We start from the raw sequence: 21,206 nt of genomic DNA on the forward strand, positions 1-21,206 counted from the left end.
CTCCTAAGGACAAATTTGTATAAGTGGAATTACTGGGTCAAAGAACATGCACATCTTGAAAGCTTCTGAAACATGTATCCAAATGGATCTTGTACCAAGTATGCTCCCACCAGCACAGTTTGAAGGTGTCCCTCCACCCACACCCTCACCATACTCTGGGTTGGAAGAGAGGTGGATCTTCTCCAGTATGGATGCCAACAGCCCTCTCGAGGTTCCATAAAGACCCTGCCCCAACCAATCTTGTAAAAGAAATCTGATAGAAGCACTAAAAATTATTCTTTTATATTTTCTCATAATTTCAAAATAATCACTAACATATTCACTCCCATAGACACCAGAGTTGGACAAGAAAGAGGATGTTTTCCTATCAAATGCCCTCAGGACCCTACAATAAAATTGTCCCTCTCTGTATGTCCCCAGGATAGGTTCCAGCACTTCTTCATTCAAAGCAACTCTCACTTCCTTCCTCCCATTGCCACTCCTATTGCCACCAGTGAAATTTCACGCCTTTAGCATCTATGCCTGAACTATGGTGGTAACTTCCTAAGTGGTGTTCCAATCTCCAGTGGCCACTCCTGTCCCCACTCCAACTCTGACCCATTCTGCACGCAAGTCAGTCACATAATGTTCCTTTCATCCTGTCACTCCTCTGGTCACAAAAGGGTTTGGTGTCTCCCAGGGGTTGGTGGAATAATATACAGACACCTCAGTTTAGAAATCAGGGATCCTCCATGAATGGAACTCATCCAACTGCTAGACTGTATTTTCCATCACTCCCCTCCCCACACTTTATTCCACAGAGGAGGCACAGCCTCCTTCTTCTGTGGAGAAAAATTCCCACCTCCATGCCTTTCTTCCCATCACTCCTCCTTCCTCCAATGCCCTTCCGCCCTGTTTTTATCCCATCCTTCATGCCCAGTTCTACTTAAGTATCCGGAGGAGAGCACTGTTGCCTGCAGAAATAGGAAACAGATGGCCATGATTAGAGGTTCTCAGTTTTGTTAGTATCTTTTTGTTTCCATACATCTTGCCTCTCCAAATATATCATAAACTCAAGAACATGATAATTTTTTTTTTGCTGGTTAAAACACACAACTTTATTGATGAAACACAAGATTAACAAATGTAAACCAATACAAAAGTATAGCTTATTCGTGATTAGTTCGCTGTCAGTTTAAGTAGAGGAAAGAGTAAAAATATCTCAATCTAGGTAGCAAGATGGAATCAATAAATGCTTTCTTTGTACAAGCTCTAGTATTCATCTGACATCCTTAAAATGGTCTAGCCTAAAACCAACCATCACAACCAGCATCACTGTTGATATGTGATATTCATTATTCCAAAATAGCAGCTGAAAGGATCTCTTTGACATATAAGCACAGTGAAAAGCAAAGAATTTACAAAATGCATTGTTCCCAAGTGCAAACTAAAAAAATTACCTCAGTATTGTTTGGGACAGACCCCCAGTTAAAGTTTGGTCAATACTTTTAGGACTTTTACTTTCACGACCAGATCACTGTGATTTGCTAATGCTTTGATTTTCTTAACACACACTCCAGATTCTTTGAATAAGAAAAAAAGTGAACTTCTGCTGAATTCTTTCCTGGATGAGGCAAGCCCTTCATTTTTTATGTTGTCATTTATATTCTCAAATAGGGTAAGGATATTAAGAAGAATCTCTCTGTCCCATTCTTTATTAAAGAGGGAAATCAATTCTGATGGTACTTTACAACTGACCAGCTCTCTTGTCATGGCTGGATTTTCAGTAAAGTTTATGATTAGTTTCATAATCTGAATCTTGGTGAAGTAATTTCCCAGGAATAACAAAGCAAAAAAGTCTGGAAAAGAATAGGAAAGCAAATGTTGGTAGTGATTTGTCACAGTCATGTTGGTTAACAGCCTTAGACCAGCCATCTGCACAGCTGAGTCCAAACGACAGATCATGGTGTCATCACACACTTGACTGATATATGTCTTAATCTTGCCCTGATTTTCCGCGTTCACACTCAAGTTATTAAGGGCATTGTACGCCTTTTCCCTAATAATGGGATCTTTCGTTTTTATCAGTTTTGCAATAATTGGGAGACCACCCAATTCACGAATGGCATTTTGGTTAAATGAATATGCTGCATTGTTACCCAGAGTGACCAAGGCTACTTCCTGAATAAAAGGATCACTAGTTCTTTCTAGGATGTTAAGGACCTTTTGAAGGTCAGTAGCACCCAGAATATCATCAATTTTATAGGGAAAGTTGAACTTGCCCCTTCGAACAGGCCATGATGTAGCTGGAGTCCTGGCGCTCTTACCTCTGGTCCTTCCCTTGGACTTGCCACTAGTCCTGCCCCCAGTCCTAGCTCCATTCCTCACAGGGTGGCAGCCTCCACCCCTGACTCCTGGGCAGGGTAAACCAGGTGTAAGGGTCCTGGTTCCGGAGATGGTACCCAACCTGGCCCCTTTGCCCGCCTTTGCACTTGCCTGTTCCTTCAGGGTGCTGAAAAGGGCCTTGGCCTTGGCCTCTAGGCCACCTCCACTCTGGGCCTTCAAGTGGGCCTCTGCCTTTACATTAGATCCACTCCTGAGTTCCACGGACACCTCAGCCTTGGCCTTTGAGTCACCCTGAAGTCTGGCTCCAGCCCCTGCCCCAGCATTAGCCTTAGCTCCTTTCCCAGTCTCTGCAATATCGCTAGATTCCTCATCATCATCATCATCATCGTGGTCGTCCCAGATTTTCTCGCTCTCATCTCTTCCCCAGGTCAGTCTGTATACGCAGTAGCAGGCGCCAGCGCCGATCACTACACCAGCGGCCAAGCAGCCAGCTTCCCGAGTTCGGCCCATGCTGCCACGAGTGTCTGGAGGGTTTGCTCTGGCCAGAAGAGTGCTCCCAAGTCAGGGGTCAGGGGGAGGGGGCTGTGGAGTCTTCAGCTACAGCCAGCAGGCTCTGCTGCAGCTACAGATACTGGGGGACCTAAGAATGAAAGAAATATTTGAGGCTTCAGTCTCCTCCTTCTGTGCCTTTGCATGCAGACAGACTGAACTACAGACCTACAAAGAGACAAAACAAATGGGGACATGGCAGGGACTCAAGGGTAGATCACTGATCCCTTTTTTAAATCAGGAAGGTAATTTTGAAAATTTTCCCCACCTCCAGATTCTCCAACCTCATGTTCAACCACCCCACCCCAGTACGTTAAATTTAAGATAGCTAATCAGTTCCCTACCTCCCCTGTCCCTCCAGATGTCCTGGGGGCAGTGGCAGCCCCACATACACCCTCAGGGGTCCAGGCAGTTTCTTCCTTCTATTTCTTGCCTGGAAGTACACTGAGTCCTGCAAACCTGCATACAAAGCGGTGGGGGGAGTGGTGCTGAGAGCTCCTGGGACAGACAGATGAACCTCATCCGGGACAGGACACACGTTCCTCTGCGGAATCACTGGCCCTAGTCCCGCGGAGCCCAATATTTCCCACGTTCGGTTCCCCCGCTCTCCTCACTGAGCTGCGGCTTTGAAGTTCATTATGAGCCGCCCCCGCCCCCCCTTCCTTCGATCTCCTCCAATCCTCCACCCAGCCCCCAGCCCCGAAAGTCACTGCCTTCGAAGGTGAGTGCCACAACTCCTTCCCTGTAACAAAATGGATGGTGGTGGAGGGAGAGTGTCTAGAAGCCAGACAGGCGTAAAATGCACAGAAGTCTCGAACTCCGCCCTTGCCTCCGCCACCCCCACCAACCCAGAGGTACCAGGATACTCCTACCCCCACCCATTATATCCACGGCTCGGGAGCAATTTCCTTCCTCCCTCATCTCGGTTTCCGCCTCCACCTAACCTAAGGACTGACAACTCTGGTACCAAAGAGTAATTTGGAGAAAGGTCCTCCCCACCCCCACCCCAGGACTCTCGTGACACCTTCGTCCTCCCAGCCACTTCTTTCCGTGCAGAGCACTTTCTTTTGCAAGCTCCGAAATGGTCCAGAGAGGAGAGGAGGAGGGGTATGTGGGGGAGGTCCACAGGCCCACTGGAGTTTGCAGTCTTCACCATTCTCCAGCCCAGGGATCCCTAAATAGTGCCACCACTCTCACTCTGACATACTTGTTTCTGGACAATTTTCCTCTTCTTCCTGCTCCTAGAGTTGGATTGGCCTTCAGCCGCAAGATCCAAAGACACAGACAGGCGACGGGGCAGAGACAGACTGCTAGGCAGACAGAACAGCACTTCAGACAGTCCCAATACCAGCCTTTCCGAATCCAAGGTCCTGGTTGTCAAACGGATTTCACCTTTTGGTCTCTCACCCTATCCCCACTTCTCAGGACTCCGCTAACAGCAGCCCTCTTCCTGCAAGGGCGTCCATCCACCCCCTCCCCCCGCCCCCAGTCCCAGCCCCAGCCCCAGCCCCTGCCCCAGCGGTCGGCCATTTTCCCAGGAAAAACCACACCCCTTTCGAACAACTGGAAAGAGGGGAGGCGGGGCGAGGGAGTGAGAAAAACCGGAGGAGCAAAAGAAAACCCAAAGATCTCTTTGATTCCCCTGCACGACGCAGTCATAGCCCCAACGACAACTATGTTTCCTGTACACGCTGTCATCTCCTATTTCCTATATAAAAGAGCAGGGAGGTGACTGCGGAGTCAGTAATGCGCCCGAGTTAGGAGGAGGACCCCAGCCATCCCCACCCTTCTGGGGACCGCGGGGCAATCCCACCTTTACACTGACTTGCAGAGGTTCGGGGCAGATTCTTTATTCCTTTGCTCCGAGTGGTACAGCGCCCTACTGAAAGACACGGGGAATGACAAGACAGACGCCTAGCCCCAAGATACTGGCTTGCTAGATGGACCAGCACACAGGACAAGAACCTTAACATCGGGCCTTCCCGATTCAAGGCCCTGGATGCCAAAGGTTTCAGGTTTCCCCCCTCCTGGTCTGGGGTCTCCCCTGTAATCTGGCCCCCAGGGTCCACCATTCTTGTTCTTGAAAGGGCCGGGGATAGTGCAAGGGTGTGGAGAAAGCGAGCCTCGTCCTTCTTTAGTCTCCACCCTCCGCTACCCGCACCGCAGGAATCCCCCGGGCAAGCACCCATCCACACATAGACTGGCTGGGATCAGGGAAGTTACCTCCTCCTCCTCCTCTCCTGGCCACAGGCCCGCCAGCCCTCGAGGTAATAGGGAGATGGCAACCGGACCAAACGAAAGACCTGGATTAGAAGGACGTCTGCACACGTCGGCTCCTGCTCACGTGAGAGCCACGTCACTCGTGAGCTCAGAACCCCAATTACCACTCCCACCAGCAGTGCGGCAGGAGCCGGCCCACCCGTTTCCTTTCCCTTCACAGCAGGTCCTGCCACTCATTTTCCTCTGCCAATCCCAGAAACCAGAAGTAGCTTATCTTGTGGTTGGCATTTGCCTTTCTTTGGTTAGCAGAGAGAAACTACATCTGCTCCCATGTCCATCGGTCTTTTCTTCCTCTTTGAGGAATAATTTTTCTCTCCTCTACTCCCTGTCCACCCACCTCTCCCTTCACGCCCCCCCCCCACAACGCAGCCTCAATGCTCAGCGTTTCCCCTGCACCCCTATATGAAATGGGATTCAAGATCTCAGAAAAGGATATGGGTAGTGGGAATGTCTTACTTTCTTAAACTTTTCTGTTCATTTTTTAAAAATCAGTAATGCATTACTCTTATATTGAGAAAATAAAATGATGTTATCTTCGTTTGATTGGAGAAGAATTTAAGTCGGAGGGGAAAACCCAAAAGGCCTCGCTAATTTTACTATATTTATTTATAACACAAGGAAAATGTTTCCACTGGTTACAGTCAAAAAGAAGCTTTCAAAACGTAGTAACCTGTTTTAAAATGGAAAACTGTTATTTTTCACATGGTCTATGAATTAGTCCACAAAGATGACTAGTTGTCTAATCTTTGCCATTTTACATAAATGATCTATTACTTTTTCTAATTTTGGATCAACTTACAATTTGATAAAACAAAAACATTAAAATCTTGTATTGTTTGATTAAAGAAAGACATGCATTCAATGTCGCAAAGTCTTGGCTGACTGCTGTGTGAACCTCTTGTGATTTGATGGCTGTTCTGAACACCTGCTCCAGATTAGCTTTTAGTCTACTAAAGCTGAGGAAGCTGAGGGTGTGAGGGATGCAGAAATCATCCGATCTTCCCGGCCTTGTCAAGAAGGAAGGGTGGAAGGTGATGCCCTCCCATCTCTCCTATATTCCAGAGCTTCTCATCCCCTGCGTTATAGAACCTGACTCTTTTTGCACACTCTAAAAATATACATGGTGACCAAAGTGGTAAATGCCACCTTTACTCAGGTGACAAAACTGAGTAAACACCTTTGACTTCTTTCCTCCCTCCCTCCCTCATATTCCCACAGAGGTAACTCAGGGATGCAGAGAAGAGACTGCTGTTCCCACCTACTCCTGTAGCTGCAAGTTTCCATGAAGCCTAGAAAAGCAATTGCTGGGGGAAGCACCCAGGCCTGCCTGTCCTGCTCTGCCCTGATTAATGGTGGCCCAGTTAACCTTGTTCCTGATGCCATGTGCTGCTACCACCTGGCCTGAGAGGGGCAGCCTGCTGGCCTCCCACCCCTGGCCTCCTTACCTCAGGGCACCCAGGGAGAACCCAGCCCTGCTGCAGGGTCATTGCCCGCAGCCCACACCCACCTTGGTGCTCCCTCAGCCAAATGTATGCCTGGGCCTGAAGGACTCTCCCCACTAACCATACTGATTAACCTAGAGTAGGAATTCTCAACTGGCCACCTCTTTGTTCTACCTAAAATTGTATCAAAGTCATGTGCACGCATATGTCCATCTTAGTGGGAAGAGGGGTCATAGCTCTCATCACATTCTCACAGGCAACTAAGACTTAAAAAAAAACTAAAAATAACTCACTTTGAAAAAAAAGATACATCCTCTTAGTAGAAATCAATCTCTGTCCCTCTCTCACACACATTATACACACTATTTTTTTTTAAATGTGCAAACAACACAGAAATGTATAAAGTAGAATGTGAAAGTTCCCTGCAATGCCTGTTCCACCACCAACCACTGATAACAATTTCCACCTTTCTTCATGCAAATACAGAGTCTATGTATGCATATGTGTTGAACAACAATATACAGAACAACTATATACAGAACAAAAAGGCTCACACTGAGTGACATAAAGTGCAAAGAATCTGCACTTTAATTTGAGAACTGGTATCTTTAAAAATTGTGTCTTTCTATCCATGTCAACTTTTATGATCTTCAATAAATTTTATGTTTCTTCAGATAGGTCATACTCATTATTTGTTAAGTTTATTCCTAGATGTTTTATGGTTTTGTTGCTTTGGGGGATGACATTCCTTTTATGATTATATTTTCTACCAGGTTATTGCCGAAGCAAATAATTCTGATATATTTACTTTTAGTGACCTTTCTTAATATTTCTAATAGAGGCATAACTAATTTTATTGCACTTTGCTTTATTGTGATTCACAGACATTGATTTTTTTACTAATTGAAGGTTTGTGGCAACCCTGTGTCAAGCAAGTCTATCAGTGCCATTTTTCCAACAGCATGTGCTCACTTCAGGTCTCTATGTCACAGTTTGGTAATTCTCGCAATATTTCAAACCTTTTCATTATTATTATATCTGTTACACTGATCTGTGATCAGTGATCTTTGATGTTACTATTGCAAAAACATTACAACTCATTGAAGGCTCAAATGATGGTTAGCATTTTTTAGCAGTAACATATTTTTAAATTAACGTATATACATTTTTAAAGACATAATGTTTTGCACACTTAATAGACCACTGTGTAGTGTAAACAAAACTTTCATATGCACTGGGAAGCCAAAAAAATGTGTGACTCACTTTATTGCGATACTGGCTTTATTGTGGTAGTCTGGAATTGAACCCGCAATATCTCTGATGTATGCCTGTAGTTTTTCAGTTGATAACTGGTTTTTCTAGGTATGCATACATAATCATTTGAAAATGATGATTTTTAAAATTTTGTCTTTTCCAATCATTATTATCTCTTATTCTTTCATTTTCTGGATGTACTACATCAACCAGAACCTCCAGAACTATGTTGAATAATAATGGTGATTTGAGAGCCTCCTTATCTTGTTCTTGAAGTAAATGAGAATGCCCCTAATATTTCACCATTTAGTGTAATGTTAGCTATTTGTTTCTGCTGTGCTTTTCTTCATCTGTGTTTTTGTGATGGGGAGAGATGTTTAAAACCTGCACTCTCATAACCCTTTATGTAAGACTGAGAAAATGTAACTGTCTACATCAAAATATTGGGAGGGGGAGAGAAAGAGGGAGCATTGCCACAAGTGCTGTGCTTATTGTGAATATGTTGATGAGCAAAAACAGACACTAATTCTGCTCTCATAGTGAAAGCAAGACCTTAATGAAATAATCACATATACATACAAAGTGAGAAAAATACTTTGAAGGAAAGGAACACTGTTAATATAGTAAAAGAAGTGGCAGAGTCTGGGGATCAGGGAAGGCTTCCTTGATGGGGAGAGGAGTGAAACTTTGAACTGAGATTAAGGGAAGCAGGTGCTAACTAGGAGAAGAGAAGAAGAAAATAAAAATGTCTCAAATTCTCCACCTTGATGAACCATCTACCTCAATCCTAGGATAAATCCTGTGAAAACCGCTGCTAACTTTTCAATTGACTCTTTCAGGGTTTTTTTGTTGTTTCCTATATATCAACAAAAAAATTATGTAGATATATGTGAATGTGTGTACATGCATATCTTTTAAAAATAACTTGGAATCATACTATGCAAACTATTCTGCAAACTACTTTTTCACCTAATATAACATGTACATCATTTTATCAGCTACAATAATATTCTCTAGTGTGGAGTTATCAAAATTCAACCAATCTATTACTGGTTGATATTTATCCTCTTCCCAAACTTTGTCTATTACCAAAATGTTACAGTGCAGACCTTTGTTTACATATATATTTGACAATTGTGGCATTATTTCCTTAGGATAAATTCCTAGAAGTGAAATCACTGGGTCAAAGTGGAAGTTCATTTTAAATTTTATCCATGCTGCCAATTCTCACCTCTTAAATTTTGATATATATTTTCCATGTTGTGCTCCAAAATTTTTTGATTTTTTAAATTATAAGTGAGATTAAGCATCTTCCCATAGGTTTAACCATTTGTATTCCTGTTTCTATGAACTGCCTTTCCAGTTTTTCCACTAGGTTTTTCATCTTTTTCTTATTAATATATGAGAACTTTCTGTAAATTAAGGAAGTGAGCTCTTAGATTGTCATAAGTATTATAAATATTTTCCCAGTTTATAATTTTCTTTGGACTTCGGCTATATAGAATTTTAAAAATCTTTATGATACAAACTGTATCAATTCTTTCTTTACATTTTTTGGGGTTTGTGTCCTGCTTAGGATGGCCTGTATGTTTTTCTAATTTTATGTGTGTTTTTTGATATTTAAATTTTGGTCCATATAGAATTTTTTTTGTTGCGTTGCTTCTATTATCAGTAAGCCAGAAATTTTATCCACCCTTGCTTTTGCACCATTTGTATAAATGTCAACACAGTGAAAAAAGCAAATGACATCTCAGTGTTATTATGAATATATTTTTCCAGCTTTATTAAGCATATGGAATTAATATTTTCCAAATAGTTAGCAAATTTTCCTGATACCCGTTATCAAATAATACCTTTCTAGCTCCTGATTTTAAATGCCACCTTTATCATGAGCTAAATATCCACATATATTTGGATCTACTTTTTCATTCTCTATGTTCCTTTAATCTGTTATTTTTTTCTTTTATGTCCCTAACTGTTTTAATTACAGTATCTTTATAATATGTTTTAATATCTGGAGGATAAGGCCTCTCTAATTATTCTTCTTTTTCATAATTTGCCTGTCCACTCACATTTGTTTATTTACAGATAAAATGAATTGTTTTGTTAAATTCCCTTTAAAATCCTGTTTTTGTTTCAATTTGGATGAAGTTAATTCTAAGGTTAACTGAGAGCTAATTGGAATTTTTATAAGAATATGTTACCACTTCACACCAGTTAGAATGGTTATTATCAAAAAGATAAGAGATAACAAGTGCTGGTGCAGATGTGGAGAAAAGGAAACCCTGTTGGTGGGAATGTAACTTGGCGCAGCCACTACAGAAAACAGCATGGAGTTTCCACAAAAAAATAAAAATAGAACTACTGTACGATCCAGCAATCTCACTCTGTGTACATATCCAAAGAAAATGAAATCACTCTCGAAGAGATATCTGCACCCCCATGTTCATTGCAGCATTGATCACAATAGCCGAGACATGGAAACAACTAATGTGTCCATCAATGAATGAATGGACTAAAAACAAGCATCATGTACATATGGTACCCTGTAGGTTATCAATAAATAGTTGTTGAATGAATGAGTATATCTTGCAAATTTTTTGTTATTCTTAAGCTTACTTTTTATATGTATAGTGGAATATTATTCAGCCATAGAAAAGAAGGGAATTCTGCCATTTGCGACAACATGGATGGAACTATATGTAGAATCTAAAAAAGCCATGAAAACATAGAGTAGAATGGTGGGTGCCAAGGGCTGCAGGGAAGGGGAAATGGGAAACTGTTGGTCAAAGGGTACAAACTTCCAGTTATAAGATGAATAAGTTCTGGGGATCTAATGAAGGGCATGGTGACTATAGTTAACAGTACTGTAGTGTATACTTGAAAGTTGCTAAGAGAGTAGATCTTAAATGTTCTCACCATAAATTATAAAAAAATGGTAATTATGGTAGATGTGTTAACTAACCTTATTGTGATACTCATTTTGCTATATATACGTGTATCAAATCAGCACACTGTACCCCTTAAACTTACGCAATATTATATGTCAATTATATCTTAGTAAAGCTGGGGAAAAAAGAATATTTTTCTACCCAAGAACCCAGTTTCTCTAGTTATTTGTCTTCATTTATTTTTCCAGCAGAATTTATACGTTAAAAAATATAACTGGGCTTCCCTGGTGGCGCAGTGGTTAAGAATCCGCCTGCCAATGCAGGGGACACAGGTCTGAGCCCTGATCCGGGAAGATCCCACATGCTGCAGAGCAACTAAGCCTGTGTGTCACAGCTACTGAGCCTGAGCTCTAGAACCCGTGAGCCACAACTACTGGGTCCACGTGCCACAACTACTGAAGCCCAGATGCCTAGAGCCCATGCTCCACAACAAGAGAAGCCACCGCAATGAGGAGCTCGCGCACTGCAACGAAGGGTAGCCCCTGCTTGCCACAACTAGAGAAAGCCCGCGTGCAGCAACGAAGACCCAACGCAGCCATAAATAAATAAATAAATTTATAAATATATAGATAACTCCTAGAACATTGCTTGGCACACTGTAGGTTATCAATAAATACTTGTTGAATGAATGAATATATCTTGCGTATTTTTAAAGTTTCTTTTTGCCGTACGCGGGCCTCTCACTGTTGTGGCCTCTCCCATTGCAGAGCACAGGCTCCGGACGTGCAGGCTCAGTGGCCATGGCTCACGGGACCAGCCACTCCACGGCATGTGGGATCTTCCCAGACTGGGACACGAACCCGTGTCCCCTGCATCGGCAGGCGGACTCTCAACCACTGTGCCACCAGGGAAGCCCTAAAGTTTCTTCTTAAGTAGCTTACCTTTTCTCATGATTATTAGAAATGGAATCATCTTATATTTTTTATTATTTTTATATATGAAAGTGATTGTTTTTTGCATATTGATTTTATAACCAGCCTCTTTATGGAGTTCCTAAAGTTTCAAAAGGTTGATTTTCTCAGATTTGTTTCATTTGCAGTAATGATAATCTCACCTCCTATCCAATATTAATATCACATTTCTTTCTTTTGGATGATTGTATTAACTAGTATTTCCAGAAAAATGTTAAATAATTGTGTGAAAGCTAACATCCTTGTCTTCTTGATTTTTATGGGAATGCTTCTAGTGTTTATTCCTCAAGCATGAAGGACTTCTTGTTAGAAACTTATGTATATTTTTTATCATATTAAAGAAGTGTCTACCTGTTCTTACTCCAATAAATTGTATTTAGAAGATATATGGCTTCAAGTACAATTTTTTAAATTTTTATTTATTTATTTATGGCTGCGTTGGGTCTTCGTTGCTGCACACGGGCTTTCTCTAGTTGCAGCGAGCACGGGATACTCTTCGTAGTGGTGTGTGGGCTTCTCATTGCAGTGACTTCTCTTGTTGTGGAGCACGGGCTCTAGGTGCGTGGGCTTCAGTAGTTGTGGCACACAGGCTTAGTTGCTCTGCGGCATGTGGGATCTTCCCAGACCAGGGAACGAACCCATGTCCCCCGCATTGGCAGGTGGATTCTTAACCACTGCGCCTCCAGGGAAGTCCCTCAAGTACAATTTGATTAATAGTCTCTCTGCTATGTCCTTCCTTACATATAAGCTTCATTCTTGAGCTGGCCACTCTGATGGAACCAAAATAGCTGCAATAGATCTAGGCCTTACATCAGCACATTTTATCATACAGATTCCCAACAGGAAAAAGAATCCAACTGAGCTGGTTCAAGAAACTCGAATGTAGGGACTACTCAAAGAGATATATGCAAGGTTAAGAGACCAAATTAGGGATTTTGAGGTACCCAGAGACTAGCAATAGCAGGAAGCTGTTACCCTGGGCCTAAAATGGCAAGAGCTTTTTTAAAAAAAATGGAGCCTAGTGAGAGCTATAGCTATAAAGAAGGTACCTTATGGCAGGAGATGAAGTCTTGGCCCATCACTACCAGTAACCACCACCGATCCAAGAACCACCACTAGCCAGGGGCCAATGTGCCCTGGGCGAGATGCCCACTTGGGACTGCCATCCCATCTGAGTCTCCAAAATTTTTACCAAATCAAACTTGTGTCAGCTTGCCCTCATGCAGTAAAGCCAATCTACTGCCACTGGGTTGTGGTGAAGGAAAGTGCAGCATTTATTACTGCAGGACACAAAGCAAACAGTACAGGCAGCTAAAGCTCAAAAGACCCCAAATTCCCCAATGGCTTTTATGGAAAGGTTTTTTTAAGACAGGGTCAGGGAGATGGTTGTGGGGTGTATGATCAGCTCATGGACATTCTTCTGATTTGTTGGTGGTGAGGTAATCAGAAGTCAACATCATCAGCTGGTCTGGGATCTATGTACTTGTGGTCAAAATTAACTTCTTCCACCTGGGGGTGGGGGTTCAGTATCTGCAAAATAGCTCAAAGAATATGGCTCAGAATATTATCTACAGCCCTTGAGAAAGAACTAAAGGTCCTTGACTTTGTTTAATGGCTAAACTACTATTATTTTTTCTTGCTTGACCATTTTCCTTTGTTTCTGCATTTTCTCACTTTTCTGATTAAGTTTATTCTTTGGAACTTGGGGAAGGCCTAGGAGGCTAAAGGTTTTCTACAAACAAGAGGCAGGCAGAGGACATGGGGGATATCTGCCCTGGGAAGACCCCATAGGGTCCTACTTGGTTATACTCTTATCACTCAGCATCCATTCTTGTCCTTTATTCCAATGAAGAAACTCTCATCTCCAACAGGGAGGCAGGGACAAAAATCCCTTCAGCCAATGTACTGTCATGGAGTAATGCTAATTCATATTCTCCACCTGAAACCTAATTTATTACAACGATCTCCAGGATTTTTCATATATTAGAGAAAAGAAGGGGAAAATAGTAAATTACAAAGATACATCTAGCTGCTACCTTTCCCCTCTGTAGCTGTTCATGAGGCCAAAATCAATAATCATAACTTCATTCTTCCACTGTTCACTTCATACTCCCTTTAGGTGGTCAGAGTTCTTTCCCTGATGTAGTGATCCTAACCTTCAGTCCTGTCTTTATGGGATATCTGCACTTTCCCATTGAACAGGACTATTGGGCAAACGAGTATTAAGTGGTGTCCCAGTGACTATCCCTGGGCTCCAAGCATACCTCTCCTTGTTCTCATTGTATAGCAGCAACCCTGTTTCCCCTTGGTGATAGGATTTAATTACTCCAGACAGTACAATAGTCCCTGTCTCTGCTTATCAATTCAATAGCATGAGGAGACCAAAATGGCCAGGGTGCAGTTTCAGCTTTCAGTTTAATGGAACCATGGCTTTATTCCTTGATAGCAGCATTCATTCCTTGGAAAAATAGAACCTCCAAACCTGCTGAGCCCAAGGTTGTGGAGACAAAACAAAATAAGTCTTTATTGGGTTAATTGGTATAATAGTGAAAGGGATCACTCCCTCCTCCACCTTCATTCCCAGACCTGTGTATTCTTACTATGAGGGAAATAGCACTATATTTTGGTCACTGTTTTTGAAGCAACTATTGTAGTCTTATAGCACAGCACTGTCAACCCGGAACAGGTGATCTCATAACTAAGCCTTCAGTAAGTCATTTACTTTCCTATCAGGCAAGCTGCTTCTGCATGATGGAGTAAGTGATAAAGACTAGTGAATATTTGGATATGATTCCATTATTGTACTTCATTTATCATTAAATGAGTTCCCTGGTCAGAGACAATGTTGTATGGGATACCCTGATGATAATTAAGACATTCTGGAAGTCCACGGACGGTGGCACTGACAGAATCATTGTAAGCAAAGAAAGCAAATGTGTGTCTGGAATATGTAGTTATTTCCATGAAGAAAAATTTCTGTTCTCACTGTGATAAAAGGTGTCCTATATAATAATCTTACCACCATGGGGCTGACTAGTACCCCAGGAAATAATGTCTTATTGTATTGAATGATTCATCTTCATCTTATTTTGTTGTCAGGTTGGGTATTCAGCAGTGTTAGTAAAAGATCAGCCTTGATGAGTGGAAGTCCATATTGTTGAGCCCATGCATAACCTCCATAACATTGATGCTAATCTAACAAAGGGAAAGAGAGGCAGAAGAGTCAAAGAAGATGTGGTGATAGAATCAGAGGTCAGAATGATGTGGGGTGATGGGCCAACGAATGCAGGCAGTCTCTAAAGGCTGGAAAAGACAAGGAAACAGATTCTCCACTACAGCATCCAGAAGGAACACAGCTCTGTCAACCCATTTTTGACTTCTGACCTCCAGAACTATAAGATAATAAATTTGCCTTGTTTTACGCCATTGAGTTTGCGGTAATTTGTTACAGCATCAATAGGAAACCAATACAATGTTGCTGTTGTTGTTGTTGTTGTTTTAAAGAACAGAAGAGACAGTCTTCTATATTTACCCAGATATTTACCTTTCTATTGCTTCTCCTTCATTCCTGAATTCTAGATTTCCCTTTGGTATCATTTCCCATTAGCCTGAAGAGCATCTTTTAACATTTCTTGTAAAGCATTTTCTGCTGGCAGAAAATTCTCTTGGTTTTCCTTCATCTGATAACATCTTTATTTTCATTTCCATTCCTGAAGGATATTTTTGCTGAATATGGAATTGTGTGTTGGCAATTATTTTCTTTCAACTCTCTAAAGATATTGTTCCAATGTCTTTTAGCCTTCATTGTTTGTGATAAGAAAACCACAATCTTTCAAATTGTTGTTCCCCTACAGATAATGTGTTATTTTTTTCTAGCTACTTTCAAGGTATTTTTCTTTACTTTTGGTCTTCAGCAGTTTGGTAAGATGTGTCTACGCATGGTTTTCTTTGAATTTATCCTGTTTGGGATTCATTAAGTCTCTTGAATCTGTAAATTTACGACTTTCAACAAATCTGGAAAATTTTAAACAATCATTTTCTCAAATATTTTTTCTATCCCAGGAGGGGAAAGCCAAGATCAGGAGCTGTCACCCCTTCCCAGCACCATCTCACAGACCAGGAGTGTCACTCAGGTAAAATGAGGTCCCTGCCTTCAGCTCTGGTGCAGTGATTGAGGCTCTTCCCAGGAGAAAAGGCGGGATATAAGGATGAAGAACTCTGCAGCTCTGCCTGAGGGAACTGACTTAATTTTGAAAAGGTAGTAGAAAATTCCATGCCTACAGGCATTGTCAAAAACAACAGAGATCGTGGTGGAAGATAATTAAGAAGAGGCTGGTAGCACTAACACAAGAAAAATGTCAGAAGAGTCACAAGTTTATTGAAGAAAACCAGGGAAAGAGACAACCAATAAGAGCCCTCCTGGGATCATACACAATTGTAAGGGTCAGGAAGACTGTGTGCATATGCTAGGCTTCATGGAAAGGCATGGAACAGGCTTGAAGGGTGTAAAACAAAGAATGTTGCTCATTACTTGTTTCTACAAGGATTAAGTCATAAACCACTGCAGTTGCTGACCAACAGTACAGCCTAAAAAGAATTCAGGATGAAAAATAGGATGAGGCACTTTGTACTTTGGAAAAACAGGGCCCTTAGATAGCACCTTAGATAGATATATCTCAGGAAAATGTTCAATTAACCCAGATTCTTACATCTTCCCATACATAAAAAAGCACTAAAATCATTAACTGAGATACCTATTCCTCATGACAAGCAGTAACCTTTTACTGAGATGAATGCTTGACTGCATTTATTCCCTAGTCAAAATCATATATATACTGATTTCTCCCCCTACCTCTTCGGAGTTGTCCTCTCAGAGCTACTGAGAGGCTGTTTCCTGGGATCAGTCCTCAGGAAAACCCTGAATAAAACTTAACTCACAGCTCTTACATAGTGTGTTTTTTCTTTCCATTGAAAGGGGATTCCCCAAGCCACACACAAACCCATAAACACCAGGCAAAAGCCTTACTGGCTCAAGGAGCTTAAACACAACCTCTGACCAAGCACTGAATGAACCATAAGTTACTCTGACCCAGGGACGAATCCTAAAAAGCCAAGATTAAAAATAAAATCACAGTCATCCTTGGCAGTCTGGAACAATGTGTGAATGCCCAAGGCTATGCCTTTTCAGGAGCAATCAGAGAAGGAACTTCTGAGCTAGTAGTCCCAGTTTGAATGAGTTAGGGGCAAAATATGTAAACTCACTGAAATGTAAGAGCAGCCTCCAAGCTACACATATATCCAATGGCAAAAGGTAAATATCTAATTGGGCTTAAGCACAACCTTTGACCAATAAGTGACTTATGCTAACCCAGGGGCAAAACCCAGGTAGACAAGCTAAAAGATAAAAATAAGGGGGAAAGATCTGAGCTGGGAAAACAGAGGTGTACACTATGGGAGGAAATAAACTCCACAGAATTAGTCCCACCAACTCAACAAACAATAAACAAATGACAGCAAACAACAACAACCATTGGGAGGAGGATCAGTATCCAGAGTTGCTAATAATATGTTACCTAAAATGTCCAGTTCTCAACAAAAAATTAAAATACATACAACAGCTACACAGGTAAACATGAAAGGCAGTATAAATGTATTTTGTTGTAACTATTTTTTCTTCTATCTGATTTAAAAGACTACTTCATAAAGCAATATGAATAAATCTATGTTGATATATATATAATGTATAAATATGTGAGTTGTATAATAACAATGCAAAGGAGTGGGGAGGGAATGGAGACATTAGGAGCAAAGATTTGAAATTGAGTTGGTATTGACCTGAACTTGATTTTTATAAGTCAAGCTATTAATTGTAATCCCCAGGGTAACCAGTAAGAAAATACATTTTAAAATACAGTAAAAGAAATGACAAGGGAATGAAAATGGTACACTAGTAAATACCTATTTAACATAAAAGAAGGTAATAGTGGAGGGATAGAGGAACAAAAAAGACATAAGACATATAGAAAACAAATAGCAAACTGGCAGATAATAACTCTACTTTATCAGTGATTGCATTAAATGTAAATAGATAAAACAATTTAAAGGCAGAGATTGGCAGAATCAATTTAAAAAATATGATCCATGAAAATATACTGTCTACAAAAGATATTCAGAATCACAGATACAAATAGGTTGTAAATAAAAAGTTAGAAAAGATGTACCATGCAAACAGTAAACAAAAGGGACCTGGAATGGTTATACTAATATCAGAAAAATTAGGCCTCAAGACAAGCATTGTTATTAGAAACAAAGAAGGGCCATTTATATTGATGAGAGGGTCAATCCATCAAGAAGATTTAACAATTGTAAACATACATGCACCTAATGATAAAACTCCAAACTACATGAAGCAAAACCAGATATAATTGAAGGGAAAATAAAAATTTATACAAGGCATAACAATAATATATGATATATGCCAATTACTATGTGCCAAGTACTACTCTGAGTATTAATCTTTTAATCATCACAGCAATTCAATAAAATAGGTATTTTTATTCCCATTCTAAATATGGGGAAAGTGAGGTAGAAAGAAGAGAAGAGATTTGCCCAAGATCACATAGCTATTAAGTGACAAAACCAAGATTTGAAGCCAAGTTACCTACTGGCAGAGTTTATGTTCTTAACTACTCTTTCTCATGGCTCAGCTGTGAATAATATTTATGTAGCCATAAAATAAACATAGAATATTGATTTAGTAAAATATAGTGATGTAGGGCTTCCCTGGTGACACAGTGGTTGAGAGTCCGCCTGCCGATGCAGGGGACGCGGGTTCGTGCCCCGGTCTGGGAGGATCCCACGTGCTGCGGAGCGGCTGGGCCTGTGGCCACTGGGCCTACGCATCCGGAGCCTGTGCTCCGCAGAGGGAGAGGCCGCACCCATGAGAGGCCCGCGTACCGCCTATATATATATATATATAGTGATGTAATAACAATATAGTGGGAAACTGTGGGAGAAGTGTGTATATGGGATGGGAGGTTTAAGATAACTGAATCTTGGGCTTCCCTGGTGGTGCAGTGGTTAAGAATCCACCTGCCGTTCCTTTTTGTCCCTTTCCAGCATTTCAAGATGTCGAAGCGAGGACGTGGTGGGTCCTCTGGTGCGAGATTCCGGATTTCCTTGGGTCTTCCGGTTGGAGCCGTGATCAACTGTGCTGACAACACAGGAGCCAAAAATCTGTATATCATCTCTGTGAAGGGGATCAAGGGACGACTGAATAGACTTCCTGCTGCTGGTGTGGGTGACATGGTGATGGCCATAGTCAAGAAAGGCAAAGCAGAGCTCAGAAAGAAGGTACATCCAGCAGTGGTAATCCGACAACGAAAGTCACACTGGAGAAAAAATGGTGAAGATATTTTTTTGAAGATATTTTTGAAGATAACGCAGGGGTCATAGTAAACAATAAAGGCGAGATGAAAAGTTCTGCCATCACAGGACCAGTTGCAAAGGAATGTGCAGACTTGTGGCCCAGGATTGCATCCAATGCTGGCAGCATTGCATGATTCTTCAGTGTATTTGTAAAAGAAAAAAATGATAATAAAAATTATTTGCTCCATGTCACTCTTCTTGACACCACCTAACCCTTACCCCCTCTGTAAAATAAAACTACCCAGTGCAAAAAAAAAAAAAGAATCCACTTGCCAATGCAGAGGACACAGGTTCAAGCCCTGGTCCAGGAAGATCCCACATGCTGCAGAGCAGCTAAGCCCATGTGCCACCACTATTGAACCCGCGTGCTGCAACTACTGAAACCCATGTGCCTAGAGCCCGAGCGCTGCAACTAGAGAAAGCCCGCATGCAGCAACCAAGACCCAACTCAGCCATAAATTAATTGATTAATTTTTAAAAAAGGAATAAGATTGTCAGAGCTGCAAGGGATTAAAAAAAGATAATCTTTTCATTGCAGAAAATCATAGCTGATGTGTAAAAATTAAAAGTCAAGAAATAAAAGTATAAACAGATTATTTAGAAATATGTAGTGATACCAGAAGAAATAGTTATAAGATTTGAAAGTGATTCTCTCTGAGGAGGAGAAATGTGGGATGGGGAAGGATGAAGCAAAGTTCTGATAGATTTTTATTGTTGCTGTTATAAACCTTATGGTACTCTATAACTATAAAAATTACATTTTAAAAAACCAGGACTCCAAACGTGTACAGAAAACTTAAAGACTGTTATGGGCTGAATGTGTGTCCCCCCCAAATTCATATGTTGAAGGCCTTACCCCCAGTATGGCTGTATTTAGAGATAGGTCCTCTAAGGAAATAATTAAGGTTAAATGAGTCCATAAGGGTGGATCCCTGATCCTATAGGATTAGTGTCCTTATAAAAAGAGATATCAGAAAGCTCACTCACTCTCTCTCCACACACATGCACCAAGAAAAGGCCATGTGAGGTCATAGTGAGAAGGCGGCTGTCTACAAGCCAAGAGAAAAGCTCTCACGGAAACTAAGTTTACCAGCACCTAATCTTGGACTTCCCAGGCTCCAGAACTGTGAGAAAATAAATTTCTGTTTTTCAAGCCACCCAGTCTGTGGTATTTTGTTTCAGCAGCCCAAGCAGACTAATACAGAGACATTATCCTCAATGAAATAAGCCAGTCATAGGGACATTCCTGGCAGGCCAGTGGTTAAGACTCTGTGCTTTGACTGCAAGGGGCATGGGTTTGATCCCTGCTTAGGGAACTAAGATCCCACATGCTGCGTGGCGTGGCCAAAAAAAAAAGAAGAAAGAAAGAAGCCAGTCATAAAAGGGCAAATACTGAACGACTCCACTTAAATGAGGTACCTCAAGTAATCAAATTCATAGACAGACAGTAGAATGGTGGTTGCCAGGGGGATGGGATAATGGGGAGTTATTTTTTTTAAACATCTTTATTGGAGTATAATTGCTTTACAATGTTGTGTTAGTTTCTGCTGTATAACAAAGTGAATCAGCTATATGTATACATATATCCCCATATCCCCTCCCTCTTGCGTCTCCCTCCTACCCTCCCTATCCCACCCCTCTATGTGGTCACAAAGCACCGAGCTGATCTCCTTGTGCAATGCAGCTGCTTCCCACTAGCTATCTATTTTACGTTTGGTAGTGTATATATGTCAGTGCTACTCTCTAACTCCATCCCACCTCACCCTTCCCCCTCCCCGTGTCCTCAAGTCCATTCTCTACGTCTGCGTCTTTATTCCTGTCCTGCCCCTAGGTTCTTCAGAATCATTTGTTTTTTGTTTTTTGTTTTTTTGTTTTTTAGATTCCATACATATGTGTTAGCACACGGTATTTGTTCTTCTCTTTCTGACTTAACTTCATTCCGTATGACAGACTCTAGGTCCATCCACCTTAATGGGGAGTTATTGTTTAACGGGTATAGAATTTCAGTTTGGGAAGATGGAAAGAGTTTTAGAGATGGATGGTGGTGATGGTTATGCAACAATGTG

The 21,206-nt window shown here is 41.4% G+C and overlaps 1 protein-coding gene and 1 pseudogene across 19 annotated transcripts; one reads left to right on the top strand and one right to left on the bottom strand.

Moving 5' to 3' along the window:
• Nucleotides 1-1,067: 1,067 nt before the first annotated feature.
• ARMCX1 (armadillo repeat containing X-linked 1) lies at nucleotides 1,068-5,259 on the bottom strand. 19 transcript variants are annotated; one of them, XM_067724710.1, is made up of 5 exons: nucleotides 5,098-5,259; nucleotides 4,700-4,756; nucleotides 4,082-4,181; nucleotides 3,219-3,333; nucleotides 1,068-2,965 (listed from the first exon to the last, which is right to left on the bottom strand). In XM_067724710.1, the coding sequence occupies exon 5, from the start codon at nucleotides 2,833-2,835 to the stop codon at nucleotides 1,468-1,470; it is 1,368 nt and encodes a 455-aa protein (XP_067580811.1). In that variant the 5' UTR covers nucleotides 2,836-2,965; nucleotides 3,219-3,333; nucleotides 4,082-4,181; nucleotides 4,700-4,756; nucleotides 5,098-5,259; the 3' UTR covers nucleotides 1,068-1,467. The 19 variants fall into 19 exon arrangements, with proteins under 19 accessions (XP_067580811.1, XP_067580813.1, XP_067580808.1 ...); XM_067724712.1 differs by having other exon boundaries at nucleotides 4,082-4,184; XM_067724707.1 differs by having other exon boundaries at nucleotides 4,082-4,244.
• Nucleotides 5,260-18,835: 13,576 nt separating this feature from the next.
• On the top strand, nucleotides 18,836-19,332 carry LOC137216520 (large ribosomal subunit protein uL14-like; annotated as a pseudogene).
• Nucleotides 19,333-21,206: the final 1,874 nt, after the last annotated feature.

The sequence above is a fragment of the Pseudorca crassidens genome, chromosome X, assembly GCF_039906515.1.
Source record: "Pseudorca crassidens isolate mPseCra1 chromosome X, mPseCra1.hap1, whole genome shotgun sequence".
In the NCBI taxonomy this organism is placed as follows: domain Eukaryota; kingdom Metazoa; phylum Chordata; class Mammalia; order Artiodactyla; family Delphinidae; genus Pseudorca; species Pseudorca crassidens.